This window comes from Syngnathus typhle, linkage group LG1 (assembly GCF_033458585.1).
Source record: "Syngnathus typhle isolate RoL2023-S1 ecotype Sweden linkage group LG1, RoL_Styp_1.0, whole genome shotgun sequence".
In the NCBI taxonomy this organism is placed as follows: Eukaryota; Metazoa; Chordata; class Actinopteri; order Syngnathiformes; family Syngnathidae; genus Syngnathus; species Syngnathus typhle.
This window is the reverse complement of record NC_083738.1, coordinates 22,649,519-22,675,358: the sequence shown is the minus strand read 5'-3', so window position 1 is coordinate 22,675,358 and position 25,840 is coordinate 22,649,519. Positions and strand designations below refer to the sequence as shown.

The 25,840-nt window shown below is 44.6% G+C and overlaps 2 protein-coding genes across 3 annotated transcripts; both read right to left on the bottom strand.

The window, feature by feature from the left end:
* Window positions 1–555: 555 nt before the first annotated feature.
* Window positions 556–9,222, bottom strand: canx (calnexin). Of its 2 annotated transcripts, none has more exons than XM_061273086.1 (15): window positions 9,089–9,222; window positions 6,516–6,748; window positions 6,361–6,434; window positions 6,040–6,098; window positions 5,838–5,979; window positions 5,677–5,758; window positions 5,001–5,193; window positions 4,747–4,936; window positions 4,550–4,663; window positions 4,308–4,464; window positions 3,494–3,709; window positions 2,955–3,074; window positions 2,763–2,874; window positions 2,561–2,682; window positions 556–2,077 (listed from the first exon to the last, which is right to left on the bottom strand). In XM_061273086.1, exons 2-15 carry the CDS (start codon window positions 6,729–6,731, stop codon window positions 2,018–2,020), a joined length of 1,857 nt encoding a protein of 618 aa, XP_061129070.1. In that variant the 5' UTR covers window positions 6,732–6,748; window positions 9,089–9,222; the 3' UTR covers window positions 556–2,017. The 2 variants fall into 2 exon arrangements, with proteins under 2 accessions (XP_061129070.1, XP_061129077.1); XM_061273093.1 differs by having other exon boundaries at window positions 556–2,074.
* Window positions 9,223–9,606: 384 nt separating this feature from the next.
* On the bottom strand, window positions 9,607–23,393 carry mgat4b (alpha-1,3-mannosyl-glycoprotein 4-beta-N-acetylglucosaminyltransferase B). Its single transcript, XM_061282634.1, has 15 exons — window positions 23,111–23,393; window positions 16,944–17,123; window positions 16,644–16,787; window positions 16,379–16,512; window positions 15,347–15,393; window positions 14,929–15,042; window positions 13,860–13,935; window positions 13,680–13,794; window positions 13,467–13,597; window positions 13,254–13,361; window positions 12,997–13,190; window positions 12,090–12,168; window positions 11,936–12,023; window positions 10,559–10,671; window positions 9,607–10,313 (listed from the first exon to the last, which is right to left on the bottom strand). Exons 1-15 carry the CDS (start codon window positions 23,205–23,207, stop codon window positions 10,290–10,292), a joined length of 1,644 nt encoding a protein of 547 aa, XP_061138618.1. The 5' UTR covers window positions 23,208–23,393; the 3' UTR covers window positions 9,607–10,289.
* Between the last annotated feature and the right edge of the window lie 2,447 nt (window positions 23,394–25,840).

Below are 25,840 nucleotides of genomic sequence, written 5' to 3'. Positions count from 1 at the left end.
CCCCGCCCCCTTGCTGGTGATACGTACACAGCGCGGATGGATGGTGCGCTGTGCGAATGCGTAATATTTTTTATTTTTTTTAATATTCACATTAGGGATCACAGATTTTTGTGATTTAAGTAATTTTAGATATATTTTAATACATTTTATAAATTCATCGAAAGAATAAATATTTGTTTGCATCTATACACAGTGAATGTTTGGAATTTTATATTTGCACATACACAGTACTTGGGAATGGTTTTTGTTTTATTTTTTTTATAGCTACATTTCCCCCCCGAAATACTTCGTATATAATACATGTTAAGTTTTTGTTGCTTATTTACAAAGTCCTTTAAAACTATTTTTTGTGCATATTTTTTTTTAAACATGGAAATTTCAACTTTTTGCACGTTTTTCTTTTTGTACACAGTAATTGTATTTATCCAGGTTTTGCCTACTTTGTAATATGACTAAACTATTGCCCTGATGTGTAGATACCCACCCAACATTTTAGGCGTCTTATGTTGAGCACATATCCACATCAATGAGAAACAGCCATAATAAAATAAGAAGTTTATGTTCCGTTTGGCCTTTTTTATTCATCAAAACACATCAGCATCTGTCACAGTATTTCTAGTCAAAGTTGGACCTTACTGGCAGCATCTTGCTCGCTTGCCACGCCACATGTACAGCAGGAAGAGGCGGGGCCAACGCTATAGTTTCAACACAAAATGCTAAAAATGAAAAATCAATATATTAATAAAAAACAAAGACCAGTTAGCAAGTGAACCTTACCGTGTTAGCAGGCAGCGTCATGTTGATGACAATGCTAGTGGACTAAAGACTTTAGGATCAATCTCAATCCCATGTAATAAAATCAAAATATTACTTAGGGAGTCAGGAACGAGTGAATGATACTTAACGCCGCAACTGTTCAAAGTCATACCCCACTCCCTTATCACAATATTAGATGCCATATAATAAAATCAAAATATTGATTAGGGAGTCAGAAATGAGTTAATGATTCTTTACTGTTCAATATCATTCCGCTCTCCCTTCTCACTATATCGAGACGTTTATATAGTGGGACCTAAACAGACCTATAATTTCTACGACAGTCAATGAGTAAGCCGATTGTGAAGACAAAAACAAAAGAAACTGACTCGAGTTCCACAGCTAAGGCTAAGCTAAGTAGCAAAGGAAACAGACGCACTGAGAAAGCGACGCTTCAAAACAGGATGTGACTCAGCCTCTTCCTGTTCAGTGCATATCTACGTTAAAATGATTGATCAAATAATATTTAAAAACAAAACTAGTCTTTGATCATCAACCTTCATATTTGATTGCAATCTCATGATGAATTGTCAGAACTGACACATCACAAGGTGAGATGTCAACAAAAGGAGTACAAGGAAATTGCTTCCTCAAATGTTTTGAAATGAAAATCAAAACTTGAGGCAAAAGTCAAGAAAACAATTATTAGATTTACTTAATGTTTCATTCACCTATCTATGCCGATGATGTATAATCTCACGAAGGACAATGACAAGCTCTTCGACGATGTTGGCAGGAGTAACAAACTGTGGAACCACCTTTTGTGACTTTCCCCCCCCCAAGTGCTGAACATTAGAAAGCTAATTAATTAATGGCTGCCAGATGATGAACTACCCAATTAGATTCCAACTATGGCTGGTTCTGATCATTTCAATCATTTGATAGCAATAACAAGTGTACGACAGCATCCCAATGTTGTTCGACTGTCCATCTGATGGTGTAGCGAGTTGGGCTCTGCGCTGACGTTTTGTTTCGGAATGATGCAGGAAGATGCAAATGGACTTGGATAATCTCTTTCAAAATAAAAATATTAATAATAATAAAAAAAAAACTTCCGTCAAAGTCAGTCCTGCCAGCACTGGAATTGTCGGCGCTTTCATTCTTTTCCCACCCGCTTCTGCGTAGAGGCTGAGAGGCCGAGAATGGTTGCGAGGGGGGATGGGGAATACAGCGAGGGAGGTAGGCTGCGGCTTGAGACTGATCAGTCCTTTCTGACCTTCCTGTTCCTGGGAGATCTCCGCAGAACGTCATCCTCCAACTTCTGGCAAAGAGGAAATGCATGATGTTAAAGCCATGACAAAATCATTCATACCGCTTGTCCCCACGGGGTTCCCAGGTGTGCTGGAGCCTATTCTAGCAGTCATCGGGACGCAGGGGGGAACAACCTGAGCTGGTTGTCAAAACGTTTTACTTTTTAAGACCACGCTACCATGGACCACCATGACATTTACTGAAATAGATTTTCTTAGAGGTTTTAGTAGTTCAAAGTGCAACTGGGTTGCTGAGCTACGTCAGTCAGATTTGATGACTGGCTTTAAATAGGAATACAAATAAAGGCCATGTTACAGGTTCAGTCTTTCTTGGTATAACCAAAAGTAATTTTGCCTCATCATTTTCTCAGTTGCATTTTTGCTTAGCTCAAGGGAGAAAACAACAGAATGTGAATTAAGGATTTTAATTAAACAGATATTTTTTTCTGCTGACTAGCAGGATGTCCAAATGATTCCATTGTGTTTTTGTTCACCTCTTCAACTGACGCCTCCTTGTCCTCTTCCTCCTTGTCCTCTTCCTCCTTGTCGCCATCCACCTCCTCTTTGTCGGCGGGGCTTTCATCGTTGGCCTCTTCCTCGCCGTCACCTTTGCCATCTGCACACGACCACACCCCGAGTCATGTCAGCACAAAGGAGAAAAGCTAAGGGTAATATTTGCTTAGTGCTCCAAGAGACCTGCGCTGCTCATGTCCTCCTCTTGGGCCTCCTCTTCAGCTTCCTTCACATCAGGCTGAGGCTCGTCCGTTTTCTTGTAGTCCGCCGCCGCCGCTGGGGCCTCGCTTTTTTTCTGGATTCGCACATTACCATCATGAAATCATCAGTTGGGGAACCCTTCATTTTCTTAACGTGGGTGTGTGTGTTCCTTACCTTGCCGGTGCAGCAGAAGACGAAGATGAGGACAAGCGGCAAGGCCACGGTCAGCACGTAGACGACCCAAAGCCATGGACGCTCCTCTGCCGCGTTCATCATCTGAGCCGCCAGGCCCGGCTGCCCCAAAAACATTGAAGATCACATTAAAGGGAGGCCAGCTCAAGTCATTGGAAAAAATTTAGCCGATGAGTAAACATTTTGGAGAAATGTTGGAAAGTTACAATGGGTTTCCCCCCCCTCATAAAGTTGGAAATGCATAAAGGACTTTACAAAACAACAATGAAATAAACACTTTCTCCACAGTGAGACTTTTCACAAAAAAAAAAAATTCTAAAAAAAATCCAACCACAGAAAAAAGCAACATACTGCTTGCTAATAAAGTTTTATAGAGTAAAGTAAAAAAGAAAGCCCAGATTTTGAACTTTCTGGAAAAATGTTTTGATAAAAAAAACAACAAAAAACAACCCATGGTCAAAAATGGTTTGAGAGAATTTGCAATTCATCTATATTTTGGATAAAAGCGGCGGATTGGGTACCTCAGCAGCACCCTCGGCTGCCTTCTTGAGGCCCCAGCCGTCGTTGGCCCAGCGTTCAGCCACGTTGCGGTCGTCGGTGACCAGGAAGTTGTCGAAGAAGATGTCGGACGTCATGGACCACAGTTCCAGGCCCACAGCGCTGAAAGCGCTCATCCGGAAGGGGTGCAGATCCTCAAAGAAGTCCGGATTGGCAATCTTGCGAGGCTTCCAAATGCCCTGTGGGACGAATGCGCAGCCACATCACAATAATGACTCCGTGGGGATTTAAGTTCATCCAAAGAATTCCCAATGTAGCAATTCAGGACTCGGGAATGGGTGACATTAGTGGACGTGAGATTCCTCAAGATGTCAAAAAAGGACTACATTGTCTACTTGACATCCCTCAGATCTAACATAGCGCCCCACGGAAAGGAGATGCCCCAAAATGGTGGAAACGCACAAATTTAGTTTACGTGACGCCAACACCAACAAAGACACTCAGAAGTGAGACGCCACGGAAAATAACTTCTTTTGTCTATGGAAACGCACAAATTTAGTTTACGTGACGCCAACACCAACAAAGACACTCAGAAGTGAGACGCCACGGAAAATAACTTCTTTTGTCTAACTGAAGTTCCCCGAATCCCAACGGCAACAAAGCACTACTTTATCTAACTGAAATTCCAGCATTGTTCCTTTGAAGTGTGATGGCAGCAAAAGTATCATTTTTGTTTCTACTCAACTCCCAACGGTTCCTTGATGGCAAAATGCCACAAGATGGCGACAAAGTACAACTTTCATCTAATCTAAGAGATGCTTCAGTTTGAAAGGTCACCTGGTAGTTCGGGTTGTCGATCATGGGCGCCTTCCACTTGCCCTTGTAGTCAGGGTTGTCAATAGTGGGGCGCTTCCAAAGGCCGCAGCCTGGCGCCGCCTCGCAGGCCGGGTTGGGGATCTGAGGCGCCTCCCACTCGCCGTCCATGTCCTCGTCCCTGATGCAGAAACACATGCTCAAACGGTGCACGTGGGAAAAACGGCAGCTATTGTTACACTTGATCGGTCGCCGCTGCAACGCACCAGTCCTCGGGCTTGACAGCATCGGGGTCTCCGATGTACTCGGGCTCGTCGTCCAGCCAGCCGTCAGGTTTGACCGCATTCTCGTCGGGAATCTGAGCAGGAGCGTCCTCGTCCCTGTGCGCATGCCAACGTAAAAATGTAAACAATTTGTTTCGTCCGCAACCAAGAAGATTCAGATGCAGTAAATCTTTACTGACCAGTCTTCAGGTTTGCTGGCATCCGGGTCCTGGATCTTGGGTCTCTCGTCCCAGTCTTCGGGCTTGTGATCATCTGGGTCCTCAATCTCGGCGGGGGGGTTGACTGGGGGGGTCATGTCCGTCAGCAAACTGCCGCTGTTCACCACCGTTTGGTCCACCAGCATCTCAAATGTGTTGTCGGGGTTTAGCACTAGAGGATGCACACAAGTCAGTCAGTCGCGTGCCTGCGCTGCGTGCACGTGCCGACAACTAACCGAGGGTGTAGAGGTGCGTCTTCTTGTCAGTGTAATATGTGCGCAGATCAGCGTCGGGCTTCTTGGCGTGTTTCTCCTCGTATTGTCCTGTCTTGGGATTCTTATGTCTGAAAATGAAGTGCAGCTTGTAGTCCTCTCCGCATTTGTCTGGTCCAAACATGATGGTATATCCCGTCTTGTCCACAAACTGGGCCTATGCACGCACACAAATTTCAGACACAGGCAAAAATACATAGATGTACATACAGAGAGAGAGAGTGGGATTCAAATGTATGCGAGTCTCCACTTTCTGTACATTAAAGCGTAAAATCAATAAAAGTTAATGACATTGACTTTTAAATTGTTTTTAGGGAAGATGAGGACTTTTGCTATTTTTCTCTCTTTCTCAAGGTCTACTTGTGTGACTACCACGAACTTTGAATTTTTGTCTTAGGGAAAACACATATGCTGTCTTCCTTTAGTAGGATTAATAAAATAATTTTATTTACAGTTATCACATTTAAAAAACCAAGAATGTTGTGAAAAGGAAAATGTTTGTTGTGTCAACTGCGCAAATCAAAACATTTTGAGGTTTGGACGTTTGCCCTTAGAAATTCCTTACAGGCTAATTTTTAGTGACGATCCCTGGCCTAATATGTAACCATAACGTGGTAGGTTCAAGTGCGCAGACACTGACCAGCTCCAGTTCAGGTGTCTGAGTGAGCAACTTCACATAAGCACCGCCGCAGTCGATGCCGGCCTGGAAGTTCACCTCGTACCTAAACACACACACAACATAGTCACAATACCGAACGATGAGCAAGCATGTTCCAAGTGTGTGTGCGTGCGCTTTCTTACTGAACAATGAGTGGCATGGTGTCAAAAGTGAATGGTCGCAGCAGCAGGGCAGAGATGGCGTGATGTTTGGCACGAGACTTGAGAACCAAACCTTTGTCGCCGGGAAGCTTGCTGTCCTTCATCTCCTCTACCTCCCACTTGCCTATACAAAATGGTCATTGTCATCATCATCATCAACATCAAGTGGGAGCGGGACACTCACCATCATACTTGGCGATGTCATCATCCGTGTCTTCCTTCTTGGCACTGGACACCACCCAGCTGAGAAGATGATTGACAGCCCGTCAGAGTCGGGATCAAAAACATATTTTCACGTTTTGATGAAAATCTATTTGGAGTTCCAGCATGAGAACAACACACTTAAGAGATTGTTGTTGCATTAAGAGCAATGTCAGCAACAGACTCATCTCAAGTCACCACTAATGCTCCCGGAATGATGAGCGATTCCAAAATTGCAACAGAGGCATATTCTATCTAGGTCCACTATATAAAAATAAAATTGTCCGGTTAACTTGCCGCTTACCTGTCCAGCGTTCCACGATCAAAAGACTCGGCAAAGTAGTGTTCTCCCATTGGCTCCGGAGCTTTGTAGGTCACCTGCGCCGACGTGTCACAACATCATGACATGAACGCAACATACATCAAAAGCGACGAGCGGCCAATTGGCAATCGGCTTACCTTGGGAACGGGCGGGGTTTTGGGAGGCGCCGGGGTGTCGTGGTCGTCCTCCGGCTCGTCGTCTGCTCCCAAATCCATGTCCAGGTCTTCATCTTCAACGTCCATGTCCTCACCCAGGAGGTCCTCGTCAGGGTCGTGGGCCTCACATGCTGGCGCCAGGCTCAGGCAGAGAACACCCATTGCCAAAACAACGAACAACCACACCGTACGATCCATCGTCTGCACACCAGATACTGCGATGAGATCAAAGGCATTGTTGATGACGCGCGTTTTATGTTACTATGGCGCTGGATGAACGTCACGGTAACTAAGCACCCACAGGACACACAAATTACCCTTGTGACATCACCACACTATGGGATACACATATAAGCGCACGCGCACAAAGACAAACGGACTACCACGAACACACACACAAAGTAGGACACACTAGCAAGCACACACAAAAACGCACGTTTAGCTTCACACACTCAGACAAGAGACAAGATGCGCGTGCATGCACAAGAACACACCCCCCTAAGATGGTGGCGTGCGTGGGTCGCAGGTCACATGACGATCAAAGAATTTGTAAAAAGACGGCGGCGGTGACCTAAAATTCGCTTATTAGCCAACAGACGCTAATCAGGTTAATGGATTAGTGAGATTGGCCAAAGGAATGTAGCGTTATCTTAGCATGCCAGCCATCTGGCACACATGAGCGCCCATTTTAGTGTGTGTGTGTGTGTGTGTGTGTGTGGTGGGGGGTGTTTATAAAAATGGGGGCGTGGTCCACAATCCAAAGCTTTTGAGGTCTTCTCTACTTGGCCCCTAATTAATTAATAATATTATGGTTAGTTTAAATATGTGTTTCTCTCTCCTAATTGACATGCAGGCCTAGTAAAAGTAATCAGAGCAGGTTCTGATTGATTTTCAATGCGCATCCATAACCTTGGGTGCAAAGTTTGTCCCCACCAAAATGGCCACTACCATAATTCAGCTAGAATGTACTTTCATACTGCATTTTATATTCACATCAATGGTTAGAACATTCCATCATAGTTTCCTGTGGTTATGTGGCTAATGAAATTTTCACTGATAGCCTTAAACATAATGTAAAAGTTTGCGTCTACAAGGCCACTTGCAATGCTAGTAAAAGTTTGCGTCTACAAGGCCACTTGCAATGCTAGCTACTACATACCAAATATCTTAACTAGACAACTGTGTCACTTAGCCAGGAATTGAGATCAGGCAAATCCTTTAAAGGATATTAAAAAACCAGATTACTTTTTGATCTTTTATTTCCACAATTATCCAAGTTTCCTGGCATCAATGTGCATGCTGTTCAGGCTAAACCAGATACACCCGACAAACTGGATACACACGTGGACCAGCCTGATTTTCTAGCAACCACTTTACAAATTATAATCCCAAACGGTGCCCATTAAATTTCCACAAATGGCCGGATTATTTTGTCTATAAAAGGGAAAACATATTTGAATCTATCACTTTTTTTGCAGCTACCTTTCTTCTGCAGCACCGCATCAGCAGAATGTCTCTAGTGTCAAGCCAAAACAAATGAAGGCGGTATTTTGTTTCCTTGTGTTAAATAAACACATAACAGGAAGAGCTCTTTTCCAATTTAACTGTTTAAAAGACCAATTTCAGTTCAATGGACACGAAAACATCGCCTCCTAGCGGACGGAGGAGGTACTCATGTACTCATGTTAACAGTTTGAAACGTGCGTGACAAGGCATTCGTTTAAAAAAATAAATGCACATGTCCACAAACACGTTCAACGAAAGGGCATTTACAATTTTTCAAACGATCAATAATACACCCACAACATTAAAAAAAAAAACAACGTTACAATCGTAGAAATATTTATGGATCTAAATTACTAAATATATTTAAGTGAATAATATCTTAATCATAAAATATCTTAACTATATAAATGTATCTTACATTTTGTAATGATGCATATGATTCTGTGACCAATTTTTGTACAACTTTTATGATGGACGTATAATATTGACTGTATTTAGGGTGTGAGAGTGTATTCGTACTTGAATTTTTACAAATGTATTCTTATACGGGAAATCTAGGGGCCAGCTATAAACGGAATATTCACTAAAATATTACCCGCAAAAGGATTTAGACCTATGCGGTACAGATTATTGTTTAAAATTGAACGATTGCTGCACCGGCCGGAACTAAAGCGATCACCTCCCCTTTTAGCCTAGCCTAACCTCATTGCCATTGAACTGCTGGCGCAGCTAACAAAGCTTTTCGTGGCAGCCAAGGTTGAATTCTTCATCCGAACTCGAGTGAACGTAAATAAGTTAAAGTAGGTAACCATTAATAGGTAGCTGGATAACTAGCGACACGACCGGCTAACATGCACGCTAGCATTAGCGGGCCAGCCTGGTTAACCTCACTTGGTTTCTCGACAGAACGCCCACAACTGAACAATCTTCCACCACTCCAAATCACGCATTTAGGGGACATATGTAAACCATACATTGAAAAATGCTTTAAAATTGTACGTAGAGCGACTATAGCGAGTAAATTACATTTATTCGACATGTGAACTCACCTCAACCGCCTGCTTGAGAACTGGCGTCTACAATCACGTGGGAATAATGGGAAACGGCAGGGAACGCCCTCACCTGTTGCTGATTGGGCAAGAGAGGGACATCCTGGCGTTTCCTGTCAACTGTCAACAGCCGATTGGTCGCTGGGTAGCTGCAACTCGTGGACGGCCCTGATTGGCCGAGATGGCAATGATGACAAGCAGCAAGTCGGATGTGTTTGTTACGTGTTTTTTTTTTTATGTTTTATTAAGTTAGATTTTTTTTTTTCGTGCTTGTGCTTCTGCAGGATATTAAATACCATACAAACAAAATCCGACTAAAACGAGGGTTTGCGATTGAAGCTGATCACCTTGTGTAGTTAACAGCACAGGTAGTCTCGCGGATTTGTTTTTCAATATTGGGGAGGTAGTATTTTTATACAACCTTATGTTCATCGGTTTATTTTCAAAAGTAATTTACAATGAATTAAAATGCATCTATATTTGGACGACAGTGAAGACAATAAATGAAACTTATGGTATTCAAACATATTGATGATTCTTTTAATAATTTATCCTTTTCATCAGCTACTGATATGACAAGAAATTAGACATGACATAAAAGTAGAAACGTGTCAAGTACGGAAAAGTACCTCTCCAGTGAAGTAATTCTTCTGAAGTAACACTTTAAGTACAAAGTAGTGTATCACAAAGTACAGTAGTATTCATTCGAACCGGCTCCCTTCCAGCTATACATGTCATGTGATCATCACTCCCTGTCACATGACTGGAGCGGCAGGGTTGTTGTGATCTGATGTCATGTGGTCAGTCGCTCACTGGGAATTGCGTGTCAGTTCGTCTGTCCAGTGCGCAACCTTGTGAAGGCCAACAGGAAGTCATATGTTCCAACATTTGGACGAGGACGCTCAGAAAAGGCTAGGATTTGGCCCTAGCAAAGAGATTGCGGCTACGGGCCTGAGAAGAAGACCTCCTCGAAGCGGCATCTTCGTCATCTTCATCGTCATCATCCGCTGTCGGTCTTCTCCCCGCCCCCCGTCGTCACTTAAGCGTCTCAACGTTCAACATGACCTCAGCTTTCTGTCACGTGAACATGTGACTGAGCTTTTTTTCCACCTACAATGGACAAATGCGACCAGAGGGAGGCGATGTGGCGCCGTGGCGTTGGAGGACCCTGACTCAGAGTCCCTTGCCCGCTCCTTTGCTGTCACTCCACCTTCTTGATGAAAATCTGATGAAGACGCAAGACAAATCATGACATTCATGCTCCTCATCATCATTACAATTTGATTATGCACCCTAAGTTGCATATGAATAAAATGGGGGGGGAAACAAATGTCATTTCCCTTCTTCTTGTTTCCAGGAATGAACACGTTCGCTTCCAGGAAAATCTCTGGAATTATTGCATTCAATTTGAGCTATTGTGGGAATGAACCCACTCCATTCCTGTCATTTGCGTTGAGAAAGAGGCCCGACCTCACTGAGGATGATCCAAACGGGAGAGTCGCTGATGATGCTGAGCCGGATAGCCTCCAAGGGTCCGAATGTGGGATCCACTTCCCCCTCTGCGATGCCTTTCTGGAACATTCCTGAGAGAAGAAGAGACGGCGAGTAAAGGATCAAAGGGATCGAAAAGCAATATGAGCAGACTAAAAGGCTGTTGGGGGATTTTTTACTACCTGTATTGATTACTGCAGGGGCAAGTGTGCTACATTTGCTGCCTGGTTCCTAAGTGAGGATTTACCCGACATAATCCACCTCTTATTTGCCCAGCTATCAAGGCAAACCATTAATAGCAATAAACAGCACATCATCAGGAAGCACTTTCCAATCAATACTTACGTTGCATATGAAATGCATTTGCGAGTTTGTTTACTTGGCCTTTAATCGCAAAAGTCTCAGAGGACGACGGTTGACTAAAACGAAACCCGGTTAAGAAGACATAAACCTCATTTTTGGGGAGAGATGGAAGGATGAGCAGAGTAACAAAAAAATGCCAATGGGTGACATTTCTCTCATGACGAGTTTTTTTTTATTTGTATTAATCAAACTCAAACTGCAACCATCCTGAGTGGTAACCTGGACATGTCGACTAGTCAGTTTAGCCATGCAGCACTACTGATTGTGAAGGCCCTCAGTAGATTCTATTGCTATGGCAACACACACAGGCTGACTTTTGACTGGACTGTAGACTCCGCCTACCACTGACTTAATGTGGTATTAGTATATGCATGTGTCATTAGGAGACCATCCATGTTGTACTCCATGCCAGTCCATTAAAGTAAATCTGACGCTTATGTGTGATTAGTGCACAGCCATTCTGGGAAGGGGCTGATGTTGATCGTGGTGGCTGGCGGTTGAGGTTAGGGTCAGCATTCATCATAATCCACGTGCATCCTTCCCTGTGTGGGGTCGTCTTCCCGCTCAGGAAGCATGTGAGGCCTCATGGGATTATCGTGTTTTATTGCTTTTGACACACACGCATGCCATCATCTGATTCAATAAGAGACCATTGATGGTTTTTGGTGGGTTTTGATGCTTTTTGGTGGTTTAAGGGGTCAATAGTGGGTTTGGTGTGATGCTGCTTGTGAGTGGAGGAGTCTCACGAGGATCATTTTGCAATCCATGAAACATTGGGATCAAGTTGTTGTTTGTGATGTCATATGTTAGTCAAGCAAAACCACATCCTCATAAGCTAATAAATATTTGATTGGAAAACCTTTTTAGGCTACTTTTTCAATTGTGAGGACCTGGATAGTTCCATAAAGTGCCTACGTAAAATACTTTTGTGCTGATTCATGAGTGGGAAATGAGTGAATGATTATAGAAGTGGAGACTGAGATGTTGACTGACCAATTCGGATGAATCCGTCCTCTGTGCGATGGTATTTCTGACTTTTGTCCTTCCCATCCATCAGAGCTTCTTTGTCTGCCTGAATGTTCTAGAAAACAGCCATCGTACGTCAATTTCTTCTCGTGAATGTCGCGAGACAAGTAGAAGGTCTCACATCGAACGGAAGAACCTCCACAGACGTGTTGACAAGTTTGTCTCCTGGATGCTCAATGTTTCCGCTTCGGAAGAAATACCTGAAATATTTACGACATTGTAGCAAAACGTCTTGTTCCCACATGGCACAGAGAAAATATTGTTTAAATTAGGCATTAATACAGTCAGAATTAGTATGATTTATTTTACTAATTGAAATGGTCGTTGCCACACGGTCTGTTTTGTTGACACACTGTCAACCAATGAAAAGTGTTGAAAATAGCTTGAGAACAAATCTATGAACTCCTGGGAATTGTGGTAAAACCATTTTTCCGTTTTGCTGTAAACAACCAGTGAAAATAAGTGAGATACATTTGACCAAGACCCTTTTTTTTAATTACAAACGGGGGGATGTTTTATTAATTTACTGAAAAGTTGTGATATTAGTGAATTACGCCCAACTGACAATAAGTGTAGCATCCATGCTAATAAGCCCGTCTGGTACAATTTCACAATGTATGTTAGCATTAAGCTAGCAGACGTTGGTTGCACATGACTATAATGTGAAAAACAAACGTTTTTTTCAACATTTTTATAGGTACGTCGTATAGGCAGAGAATCAACATCATTCCGCAGCTATATAGCTTCATAAAATCGTTTACGAATTCACACGAAATGCCATTAAATTGATAAATTATTATAAATGTCCAGTAAAAATGGCCATAATAAAGAAATTATATACTTTTTTAAAAATAAATTCTTTGTGCATTTTAATCATGTGCAACCAATATATGGTACTGTATATGTTCAAATTAGATCAACTGAAAGGACATTTTAGTGTTTGATTAAATATCATTTGTTTATAATTGTCTTTTGTCTTGCGTCAACTTCAACTGGAAGTAATGAATCAACAGTTTGAAACAACTGACCTCTCAATGCGCACGGGCGTGAAGAAGCGTATCCGAATGAAGTCGCCCGCCACAGGGGTGAAGGCCCAAAAGAAGTCCTCGCCGAGGTAGGCCTTCTCCAGGGTGAAGTGCTGGTACGTCTTGAGGCTGGTCGTGACCTCAGCCAGTGGGTTGGCGTGACCCTTGTGAAGGCTCTGCTTCCCAAAGTCCTTGTCCTGAAGGCAAAAAACTCACGTTGGCATTGACGTCCACGTTGCGTTGACGCCGACATTCGTCACCTTCAGTTTCTGTATCTTGCCGGCCAGCGAGGAGTGCGTTCCCACGTGCTGGAAGAGCGACGGCTTGAAGCGAATCCTTAGATTGGCTTTCTGACGGTCGCAGTGTTTCTGAGGAACGCAAGACGAGAAGAAGACAATGTCCAATGAGGTCAAGCCTTGTTTGGGTCGTTGTGTTGGAACAGAAGAGGAGCTTTCGAGCAATCGATGACTGACCGCGTCCTTCTCCGGGTTGCAGACTTTCACCCACATGATGTGATCCAGTAGCCAGTCGATGGGTTTGTCTTTGTAGAACATCAACATGAACTCCACAATCAGAGATAAGTCAGAAGACTTGAACATCTTTCCTGCGTGCATGCACACGTACTAAGTCAGTGTCCCATTAGTGTTTTCAATGCATTAATGGACAATTTGTTCGACCAAACTCACCGATGAATCCGAGCTGTGAGAATTCCAGGATCATCCATTCCTCTGAAGGCTGCTGCAGCGCAAAGTTCTTCATGGTGCTCAAGTAGGTGGGTCGCGCCACAATGTCGTCCTCCAGCTGATACCCGCACACATGCGAGTGAGTGTGTGTGTGTGTGCGTGTGTTTGGGTGTGTGTATGTACCTGCACGTAGTACGTCCCTTTGGAGCGTGCGTACATCATGAGGAAGCAGTAGTCGAGATTCTGCTTGGTGCGCCACCTGATCCAAAAACAACATCAATCAGCCCCATCAGGAAGCAGTACAGCAATCCCTCATTTATCACGGATGATTGGTTCCGAGACCACCCGCGATAGGTAAAAATCCATTAAGTAGTGTCCCCCTCTCATTTTTAACATACATACATTTTTTGTGTATCAATTATTTTGTAAACCGTAAAAGTGCATATGTAATCATTAGAATATTAAACGATAGTTTCAAACGTGTAAATACTATATTAATAGTAAAAATCACATACAGAAAATAATGTATAAATAATATAAATATAAATATGATGTGTGTGTGTGTATAAGTACCGTATTTTCCGGCCTATAAGGCGCACCGGACTATAAGGCGCACCATTAATGTATCATGTCAGATTTTTAATCCAAATCAAATCATTCTCCATTTTATCTTTTTTATTTCAACTTCAGACGAAACAAATTACTTTATAATCATAAAATAATGATTCATAGTCTTCAGCGGGCCACTTATGATTGATTTCATGACAGACACAATACTTCGGGACAGTTTGAATTTAGGAATTTGGTCCATATATAAGGCGCACCGGACTATAAGGCGCACTGTTGGTTTTTGAGAAAATTTTAGGTTTTTAGGTGCGCCTTATAGGGCGGAAAATACGGTATTCATTTTGTAAATATCTTTTTAGAACTTTTTTATAAGTGTACATACTGTAAATGTGTTATTAGAACTTATTATTATTAAAACATTTTATAACAAGGTACAAGTGTACGTAGTGCAATTGTGTGGGCACTCCCTGCCTTCTGCTGGCGTGCAGGCAACTTTCATTGCCATAATTCCTCAATTCTGAATTTTTAATTTGGATATTTTTTTTTTGGGGTGGTGCGGATCCACAATGCACTGGACCCACAATAAACAAATCCCAATGTAGCGGGGGATTACTGTACTCCCGTGCCAGCCATCTAACATCAAGGGTCAAGCTTAACAGAGTTGGATCCTTTTGCTGGAACCCACCTGACTCTCTCCTTAGGGTCTCCAAAAGATTCACGCAGGTTGGAGAAGTCTGGATAGAAATGGACCGACGGCGAGACCACCTCTAAGAGGCCCGACTGGATCTCTGACGGGAAACTGACAAGCACAGACGAGAAACCGTTAGCATAACTTGCCCTTAAATTGTCATTCAAGGCTAAACTGGATTTTGCGTCCAACTTTATAAATGAAAAGGACAAGCAAGACGACGGCGAGAAGGTAGACGCTTGATGCACAGATAAACACACGCATATTTGCAGTAGACACACACATACCACTGGCACAGACACACACAGACTTGTACTCACGCTCAAAGACATGCACACATGCAGATGAAAGCTCAAACAGGAAGTGTTGGTGCATGTTGCCATGGAAACAACATCCCGTGGCGCAGACTACTCACAGGAGCTTCAGGTTGTCTGCCACGCTCACGGCGTACTGATGGTCCGCCTTCAAACATGTACACAAACACACATCAAGCCCAACCTACTACATATGCATCGGTAATTGTCATAGTAACACACTCTCAAGCTCTCACCCACACTGGTCAGTAAAAAGCTGTAAAAACATTCCACAATGAGTGAGCGTATGTAACCCTCAAGCTCCAGCTCACTGGGCCGTCCGTCTAGGACACCAAAACAAGCGGGGGTGACTCAGCTGTGTGACCTTAGCTTGACCTCAAAATCTGGATACCACCCAGGCCACGGGACAACTCGCTTCTTGATTGGCTGAGCAGGGCGCCAAAAATGATTATGTCATCAACTTGTTTTTGAAGACTGAGTGTGTATGTGGGTGCCTACATGTGTGACTGGGCCTCTAGGTATTTGAGTGTGTGTGTGTGTGTGTGTGTGTGTGCATGCCTTTTGCAGGGAAATATAAGCTTAAGGAAGAAAAAAAAAAGTAGAAAAAGGTTATATGACCATAACGCGTGATGATATGCGACAAAAGATACCAGAGTGCTGTCATGGCAACAACTTCTTCGGCATCATTACCCTTCCTTCCTTCCTTCCTTCCTTCCTTCCTTCCTTCCTTCCTTCCTTCCTTCCTTCCTTCCTTCCTTCCTTCCTTCCTTCCTTCCTTCCTTCCTTCCTTCCTTCCTTCCTTCCTTCCTTCCTTCCTTCCTTCTCTTTTCTTTCCTCCTCGTTTTCTCAGCTTTTTCTACTTTCTTGTTTTATCCCCTTTCTTTGCTTCATTTCTTCTTAGCTTTCTTCAATCAATGTTTTCCTTGTTCCTTTCTCTTAATCTTAACATTAACACATCCACTGAACACAGACAATGATGTTTAGAGTGTGTGCGTGTGTGTGTGTGCGTGTGTGTGAGAACGAGATGGTTCATTAGCCAAATCATTGACCTTTACAAAGTATTACTCGCAAACTCATGCGCACACACATTCTCACACACACACGCAGACACATATGGCGCTGCGGTGGCTGACCTCAGCGATGAGGACGACAATGACGCAGTCGTCCTTCTCTGCGGCGCTGAGTTGTGACATCAGAGAGTTGAGTGTGTCCGTTAAGTACGAGTGGACCTCCCGCTTAACACTGGGAACGCCCATCACTATGGAAACTGTACATGCGCGCACACGCACACACACACACACACACACTAATGTGACTCCATACATCTGAACAGACAGTGGGAGTTCCACGCAAGCACTCCACACACGCACACACACATGCATGACGAGAAAGACGTACCTCCAGTGCGTCCTTGTCCCACATGGACGGCTGGCTGCAGGCTGTCTTCTCTGTTGATGAGGTGAGGAAGATGATGGAGGACGGAGGGAAGCTGCAGGAAATTCTTGCTGACGCTCACATTCCACAACTTCATCCTGGTCTCCTCTGAGAATGACATTAACCAGCAACCAGTTAAGTGTTATTCTTTCGAATTCCTGCCTTCTCAGGCAAACTCGGCTGCCCCTTGACCTGGGAGAAGGTGTGAGCGCCATGGAAAATGGTCATGATGAGTGTGATTGTGTGAGTGGCAGATTTCAACACCTGAGAGGCTGCTCCAGGTTCTGTTGATGTCCCTGAGCGCTTGTTTCTCAGCGATGGCCCGCTTGATCTCATCCAGGACCAGGTTGAGCTCTTTGGAGCGGCGTAGGTTTTCCTGCTCGGCTGAATGCAGGCGCTCTCTTAAGGCCAGGAACTCCCGCTGGTAGATGTCCACCACATCTCCTAAACGAGCCACGCGACATCAGCAACACATCCGGGTCAAGTCCCGAGTCCTAAATGGGTGCCAGGTTCAAGACCTGGTTGTAAAACATGAGAGCCTCAACCGATTATAGCACAGACCGTGGACCAGAACGCGTGGCCGGCAGACCGTAGAACAGAGGTGGGCAAACTTGCGGGCCGAATCGGGTTCTAAATTTTGACCGGGGGGCCGAACCAGGAGCAGACGGATGTAGTGTTTGTGCAAAGTAATATGAATGACATGTAAAGGTCATTGCATAAAAGCTTTTTACTTTTCGTCAATACTAAAGCATGGATATTACAAAAAAGCTTTTTGAAAACAAATGCATTTATTAACAGCGTGAAAAAAAAATTCACCCAAAAACTACTATCAGTGATTCTTATTAAATACGACACCGTTATGATGAATAACATTTTCCATCACTTCAGCGCCTGCAGGTCAGATTTATGAAATATGTTTATCTAATGAGGCGAAATCACATCCAACGGCAAACATTCTGAACAAATACATCATCTTGAAGAATCAGTGAAAGAATACATCTAAATAAAGCAATAAAGAAATCAATAGTATTGTTGTTTTCCCTTTTTGGCGAGTGCATCATAGTCTGGAGTAAAATTTGTTGCGGTAATTCTTAGGATAGACCCGAGGTGTCGGTCCGTTAACCTAGATCTGTGACGGGCTTTGTTGACGTTCAAACATGTGGCTGAACGTCTTCTCACACACGTACGTAGGTCGAGCCAAATTGTCCACTCTTTTTTAACATTCGGCACTCAGTGTTCACCTTTCTTTTCTTCGGGCCACTCATTTTAATGGAAGGATTCCAGGGGAAGGTTTGTGGGTGGCATTAGCGTAAAGGTGTATCTGAAAACTCAACCCCCAAAAAAATTAATAATACAATTTATTCAGGTTTGGCGGATTAAACGGCCCCGTGGGCCGGATGTGGCCCGCGGGCCGTAGTTTGCCCATGTCTGTGCTAGCTCATGAAACACAATCTACCTTGAATCATGAAATAGAACACAAACCGGACCATGGAGGACGAGATTTACAGTTGTCATTATGAATAAAACAAGAACTCAACGTGCACTAATATCTATTTTCCATGTGGATCAACGTAAAAACAATTGCCGGTCCATATATGGACATGATTGTGACGTGATGTGAAAGTCTTGTAAACAGCGTTGCCCAAAGTAGTAACATTTCAGTTGCCATCCACCTAACTACAAATTGTAGCTCAATCGTAGCTCAAACACACACACACCCGCACACACACACACCATGACATCATCCCATAGTCTCAGATATACAAATTTGACTACTATTGACTTGAGGCTCACAAGCGTATAAAGTGAAAGAAGAGCTTCTGTATGGACGCATGCACACACATACACAAACACACACGTGCAGACACGCGCACACGCACGCGCGCGCACACACACTCGCACAATGAGGTCATTGTTTCCAAAGGAACGACGGACATGCCAAAGATTCTAATACAGTGCCAGTGTGCGGACGGTGGCCATGTTGAAGGTATCCAATATTTACAGCTGAGCGAACCAACCGAATTTTTATTCGTGTGAATTTGAGCACTTTTCTAAAGTATAACTCTGAGCTATATGGTAGTAGTAGTTCAGAAGTAGTCTGTAGCTGGGGCGTAACGGCTCATTTCCTCTATGCACCAAGCATCCGTTTCCTGTCGCCATAGCGGAAGAGCTGCACTTCCTGTCTATAAGATCATGCTAATGCTTTCCTGTATGTCTAAACTCAGCGGTCAACATCTGTGACCAGCAAGGGGGCAACCATCAAGTCACCATTGGGATGACCTCATCCAAAATGGCAGCAAAGCAAGACGTAGGGGCTCAAAGTTCAGATGTTTCAGCCCTGCTGAAGCTTGACAGCATTTAACCAGCGGTCACCTGTATGATGGGGATGCGGTTGCCATGGTCACCGCAAATCAGTCCGTTTTAGAGCATGTGCCCTGATATCGTTCGGCATCCACTCGCTGAAATTGTCTGGCCACAAGTCCACACAGACTGTTCACAGCCGGCGAGCGGCACACTGCCGGTCTCGTGTGCCTGCCGCGTGCGCTGCGGCCGTTAAACAGGAAGCGAGCCAGGACGAGCAACAGAGCATCACTGTTTAAAATGTTTCGAGTGCATGGAGACGCCAGAAGGCCGCTTCAAGCGCCACCACGCCTTTTATAAACTGACAGCGACCATTTCACAACAACGTCTCTCATAGAAGACGAGACCCAACTAGAGTGGATCGGAAGGAAATATCGGAGAATGTCAAAGAAGCCCTCGTATCTTCAGATTTTCTTTTCCCTCAAAAAAACATTTGGACGCCCAGGCATGAACCTACTTCCTCAATAAATGGGGATCTTTATTAGTGGACACTCATTTGTGTGTGAGTGTGCTTAGACATGGATATCGATTCAAGTGGGCGTCACCTTCTCAAGTAAGACGAACCATTCACTCCGTCTCATTTGGCTCCTTACCGACACTCAAACACAAGTGTGCGTCTCGCCATCTGCCACGCACGGAACACACGCACGCACACACACACACACAGATGGTTTGTCAGTGGGAGGGAGAGGAGCTGATTTTTCATCTTGAGCTGCTCTCTACAAGCCGACCAAATTTTACTCCATTTGTGCTGTCATAATCTCTCTCTCTCTCTCTCTCTCTCTCTCTCTCTCTCTCTCTCTCTCTCTCTCTCTCTCTCTCTCTCTCTCTCTCTCTCTCTCTCTCTCTCTCTCTCTCTCTCTCTCTCTCTCTCTGTCTCTGTCTCTGTCTCTCTCTCTCTCTCTCTCTCTCTCTCTCTCTCTCTCTCTTCTCTCTCTCTCTCTCTCTCTCTTTCTCTCTCTTTCTCTCTCTCTCTCTCTCTCTCTCTCTCTCTCTCTCTCTCTCTCTCTCTCTCTCTCTCTCTGTCTCTGTCTCTCTGTCTCTCTCTCTGTCTCTCTGTCTCTCTCTCTCTCTCTCTCTCTCTCTCTGTCTCTCTGTCTCTGTCTCTCTGTCTCTCTGTCTCTCTCTCTCTCTCCTCTCTCTCTCTCTCTCTCTCTCTCTCTCTCTCTCTCTCTCTCTCTCTCTCTCTCTCTCTCTCTCTCTCTCTCTCTCTCTCTCTCTCTCTCTCTCTCTCTCTCTCTCTCCATTCAAATGTGTTTTTGCCAATTACGCTTAAAAGGTTGATTTGTTGCTCAAACACAAGAGGAGAAACCTTCACGGTGAAAGCTGAGCTCTCGTCAAATATTTATCGCTTTTCACACACGCGCTTTTTACACACGCACGCACACAGCCGGTGTTGTTTAATTTGCGAGCGTGTGTGCGCGCGTTTGTGTGTTTGTTGTCATGCAGCATTTATGAGGAACGAAAACAAGAAAGGATTGCAGGAAGCAACAAGTTGTCATAGAAACTGATGAGCCTCCAGAGGACAATTACAACTTTCCATTTAATACTACAGTCAGACACATGTGCGCACACACACAAACACACACTTATGGGCACACGCACACAAAAGCTCAACAGAGTGAGTCATTTAATGTAGCAAAACATCCATATGAAACTATCAAGTGCTCATTACTGTTTCCATGATGCTTACAAACACACACACACACACTGATACACACAGAGACACACAACCGCTGCTGTTGTGGAAATGATCAATGTTGAGCTACATTTTCAGTGGGCTTATAAACTGGAGCGTCAGATCTCCGACTGCCCCAGGACAGGCAATCGCAACACTGATTATATTTAGATCATGTGATGAGTCTTTAAATATCCTTCAACACGCACATGTAGGAATCCGGCCCCCGAGGACTGGAGTTTGAGACCCCTGCTCTAGACTCTTGCATATACAGCTCACATGTTGAATGTCAACCAACTCCGAAGGACTCTTGCGGAGTCACACTGCAAAAGTCATGAAAGAAGTCCACTTCACTCATCAGAACTGATTCTTGGGAAAACTTTGGATGTGAGTGTTAGGTCAGGTTTTTGGCATCTGCTGCTGGACCTGACCACGGTGCGATGAAAGGAAAAGCGTTGATGTGTTTCGTCCATGGTTGTCTAGGCGCTGAAGTTTATTGGCGGTGTAGCACAAGCAACAAAGCGGCCGAGACCAAAGTCAGCGAGCGGGCTTGTCTCAACCTGCCACATCTCACCCCAGCCCCCGCCTCTACCCTCCACAATCGCCCCAGCCGTCAAACAAACTGAACACATTGTGTGTTGTTAATGATTAATCATGAACCGTCAAAAGTACGATCACTGGTGTCAAACACATTTCCACAACAACACGTTTGGCTTCTTAAATGCTGGTCACTGTTCGTAAAAATAAAAAAATGTCTAATAGTCATTTACGATAGTGACAGCAGAGTTGAAATCCTTTTTTTTTTGTCTTGCCTTGACCTCACGACCAAAAGTTGGACAGGCGGCATAAAGGTTAGCAGGATGAACTTTCTCAACACCGCCAACCACCTCCACCATTTTGATGGGCCACACCATTAGCGTTGTGGTGTCATGTGACACTCAGGTGTGAAAGCGGCACGTGCTTTTCGGATGTTCACATTCCCGCTCACGTCCAACATCTGTCTCCACCCGCATCCAAAAAACAAGCCCCCCCTCTGAAAAAAAAACATGTCCCAACGTTACACACGCTGGGGTTGTCCAAGCAGGAAACATGTGCGTGCAGCAAACACACACACACACACGTAGATTTAAACTCCTTCTCACGGATATACGCACAGAGACAGGAATACACGCATGCAAACAAACACAAAAGCGCACACGCGCACACACACGTGTCATCCACAACACGGCCAACTCACCATTCCATTGGATGCCACAGCTATTGTGTGCATGCCCCCCTCCCCCCCCAAATTGCCCCCTAGTATGTGCTACATGCATAACCATGCAGTCCCTGGAGATGGAACTATTGGTTGCATCTCAATCAAATGTAGCAACTTGCATGTGCATCACCACAAATCAGGTGCATCTTTCTTGAGTAGTAAGCACTTGTTCCTCTCTCATCAGCTTGACGCATTTTATTCAGTCGAGCAAAACGAGCAAAGCCCCTGATCTCGACCAGCCAGGACCCCCCCCCCCACACACACACACCACCACCACCCCGGCTCGGATTTTCCATTTCTCCACTGAAGAAAAACCTAGCGCTCGTCTGAAGCAGAGATAGATGCCGCAGTAGATCGGCACGTGCTGTGGGGCAAATCAAGTGCTTCTTTAATGACCTCCAAGGTCATTTCTACTCCAGTCAGGCGTGTAAACATCACAAACAAGTGACAGCTGATCGACGAGTGCTCCCTAGTCTGTCCACCAAGTTGGATTTATGGTGAGCCATTTGTGCGTTTACTTGATTTCTTTGTACTAGTATGCTTTTAGTCCACTCAAGTTTGACAGCTCGTAATGCAGGCACCTAGTTGACATTAGGAAGATTGCTCTTGATTCTATAAGCCAAAAGTGTGACTTGTCGTGAGAAAAGCATTAGTATTAAGACGTGCACCCTTGTAGGACACACAACTGTGTTTGGGTGTTGCTAAGGTCCAAAAGTATTTTAGCACATAACACATGCCAACCATTTGACCTTAAGACGTGGTTGTACTTCTGTTGTGCTGTGTTACCTCACATGTGAAGGCAAAAATTGAAAGGAGACCTTAAGTTGTCTATCAAGGATGTTGCGTTCAAATTTTTAGGGGGGCTTGTTACATTAACCCCCACATAGCCCAGTATGCAGTGACACGTGTCCATTCTGCAACCAAGCGCACCCTTTTTCACCCTCAAAGCCCCCCCCCCACCTCACCTGACACCGACAAACCGAGTGCTCCCCCGTCCTCCGTTCTCGTGAATCGAGTCTCCCTCGCCTGCAGTCTCACTTCTTCATCATCACCATCACCGTCATCTTCTGCTCTCTTTTCTTCCCCAACCACGGATGGATGCATGCGCGCGCGTGTGACGTATGCGGTTCTTACCTCTGGAGGAGCTGAAGGCGGTGTACCAGGACAGCGAAACCAGCCCGCATAGTCCGAACAACGAGAGCGTCAAGAAGGACACATTGCGGAACCTCATCTCCACACCGACCTCAGCATGTCCGCACCGAGAGGGGGGGGGGGGGGGGGGGGGGGGGTTTGCAAAAGGGGGTGAGCGAGGGAAGGAGAGAAGAAAAGGAGGATAAAGAGACAGGTAGATCGAGCGAGAGGAGAGAGAGCGATGTTGATATGAGAGCAGTAGCTGCGAGAATGACGAGAGGAGGGAGGGAGGGAGGTAGGGACGGAGTGAAAAAGAGCGAGAGAGGAGGGGAGAAAAAAAGCGAGGGAGGAGCCTGAGAGGGACAAAACAGGTAGTCTTTTTTTTTATGATCTTTGAGAGGTCGCATGTCCACTCAAAATATATATATATATATATATATCGCCGCGAACGTAATTTTCCAAACTGAGAGCGTTTTTTTTTTCTGTTTTTTGAGACTTTTCAGTGCGTCACTTTGGGAACGTCACAAAATGAAACCACTTGCACGTGTATTTCTTCATCGTTGCAGTGTGTGTGTGTGTGTGTGTGTCTTTTTTGTTTAAGTGTAGTCATTAATACAGCATTCAGAGAAGTTCGTCTTAAAAGAACTGTTTTTTACCTTTAAATATGGTACTCATTAGTCGGTCCCTGTTGATCATCATGTGCTATGGCGAGTAGTCGCTCAGCGTTGATGTCGATACTTATGTATTTATTTTTACAAATATGTTCAATTCTCTCTTAGCGTAAATGAGCAACAAAGTGAGTGAGTGAGTGAGTGAGTGAGTGAGTCAGTCAGTGAGTCAGTCAATCAGTCAGTCAGTGAGTGGCTGAAACAAATATATATAAATATGATATGTGGAGCAGGCGGAAACCATAAAAAGCCTCAATTTGATTGAAAAATGCATGCGAGAAAGTTTGATACAGAAATCCCACCTGTCTTTTGGCAATAAAGAAAAATTAAAGCCTCTTCAATTTGATTGAAAAGTGCATGCAGGAAAGATTGATACAAAATCCCACCTGTCTTTTTGAAAAACAACAACAGGCCCTTCCATTTGATTGAAAAGTGCATACAAGAAAGTTTGATACAGAAATCCTACCCATCTTTCAGCAAAAAGAAAAAAAAGTCTCAATTTGCCTGAAAAATGCATGCAAGAAAGTTTGCTACAAAAAAAATCCCACCTGTCTTTTGGCAAAAAAAGAAAAAAAAGGCGACTGAAAAAAGAAAGCTTGATACGAAAATCCCATCTGTCCTCAAAAAGTCAATTTTGGGGAGAAGTGCATGCAAGAATGTGTGATACAAAAATCCCACCCGTCTTTAAAAAGTCCTTTGCAAGAACGTTACAGCCATCGCGGCGGGCCATTCCATCTCTGCTCGTCTTCTCAATCTTGGTTGTGTGCCGCAGAGATGTCCTGCAATTGGTCCACAAGATAGCGCCGCGCTGACATCAACCACCACCACCAAGTGGGATGAAGCCTTTATTGTGGTTTCGACTCAATAATACATGACAGTGATGACACCAATGCAAAGTTGCACCATCGAATTCGAGCAATCCCTTCCAATGCGCTGCAAGCAAAGCCAAGGCATCAACAATTCAAGCAAGCCCTTCCAATGCGTTGGTTGAAAGCAAAGTTGCGCCATCAAATTCACCCCATCGCTCGCGTTGACCACCTTCCTTCCACAAAACGTTTGGCAACACCCCCGATGCTAAAGTTCAATGATATAATTAAGTAGAATACAATTGGAATAAGTAGAAGACAAAAAAGTTGCACCATCAAATTCACCCCATCGCTCGCGTTGACCATCCCAACAAAACGTTTGCCAATCCCCCCCCCCCCCCATGCAATCAATTGTAAATAACAGCATAAATGGAGTCAAACATTGAATAAGACCCAAAAAAAAGCGCTTTCCCGCTCCACTCGCCCGCTGCAAACAAGTCAAAGGCCAACCGCTCAGGCGTCACGAGTTGTTGCCCTCCCTGGCGCCAGATGGAGGTTTTCCATTGGCCGAGGGTCTCGTGCCGCCGTCAACGCCGCCGCCGCCGCCGCTTCTCCCGATCCGCTTTCCGTGCTTTTTTTTGGGAATTGCTGAATGAACGAATGAATATTTGGATTGCTGAACGAATAAATGAAAAAAGGAAAAATAATGGAAGGGCGCGCCACTCGCAGGTTCACGTCGTCGCCTCCAGGATCTCTCGTCTGAGGAAAAGCAGACAAACAGCCGGTTGGGGGGGAAAAAAGCAAGAGGCAAGAAAAAAGCAAAAAAATGGCAACTCACCCGGCGGCCGCCGGGTCTACAGCATCATCACGTAGAGCTCAACGAGGACGCATATCAGCAGCAGAGCGACGGAGGTGGACGCGCCCTGGAGGCCCCTTGCTCCCTCTCCTGGCTTACCTAGAGCAAAGATGGCAAACATTGTCGGTGGCGGGGCTTGCTCCACTGACAGACATGCAAGTACTCACGGTTATTGTCACTCTCGTCGTCGTTGGTGCTGGAGCCGTCCTCTTTGCTGCCTTCTCCGTCGACGCTAAAGAGGTCGGACTTCTCGTCCTTGCCATCGCAGCCGGTGGCCACGCAAACAAAGTTGCCTTTGGCCTTCGGGGTCAAATTGAACTTTGAGGCAACATCTAAGTCAACTTTGCCGTGCTGTGAAGTGACACCCGTCCCATCCTTCATCTCCCACTTGAAGCTTTGGACG

Coding starts and splice junctions, on each gene's coding strand:
- canx (XM_061273086.1), bottom strand. CDS start 6,731: ATGGATCGTACGGTGTGGTTGTTCGTTGTTTTGGCAATGGGTGTTCTC. Junction 6,435..6,515: donor AAACCCCGCCCGTTCCCAAG/GTAAGCCGATTG, acceptor ACGTCGGCGCAG/GTGACCTACAAAGCTCCGGA. Junction 2,078..2,560: donor AGGAGGCGTCAGTTGAAGAG/GTGAACAAAAAC, acceptor CCTCTTTGCCAG/AAGTTGGAGGATGACGTTCT.
- mgat4b (XM_061282634.1), bottom strand. CDS start 23,207: ATGAGGTTCCGCAATGTGTCCTTCTTGACGCTCTCGTTGTTCGGACTA. Junction 13,936..14,928: donor GACCCTAAGGAGAGAGTCAG/GTGGGTTCCAGC, acceptor TTTTTGGATCAG/GTGGCGCACCAAGCAGAATC. Junction 13,191..13,253: donor GCAAGATACAGAAACTGAAG/GTGACGAATGTC, acceptor TTTTGCCTTCAG/GACAAGGACTTTGGGAAGCA.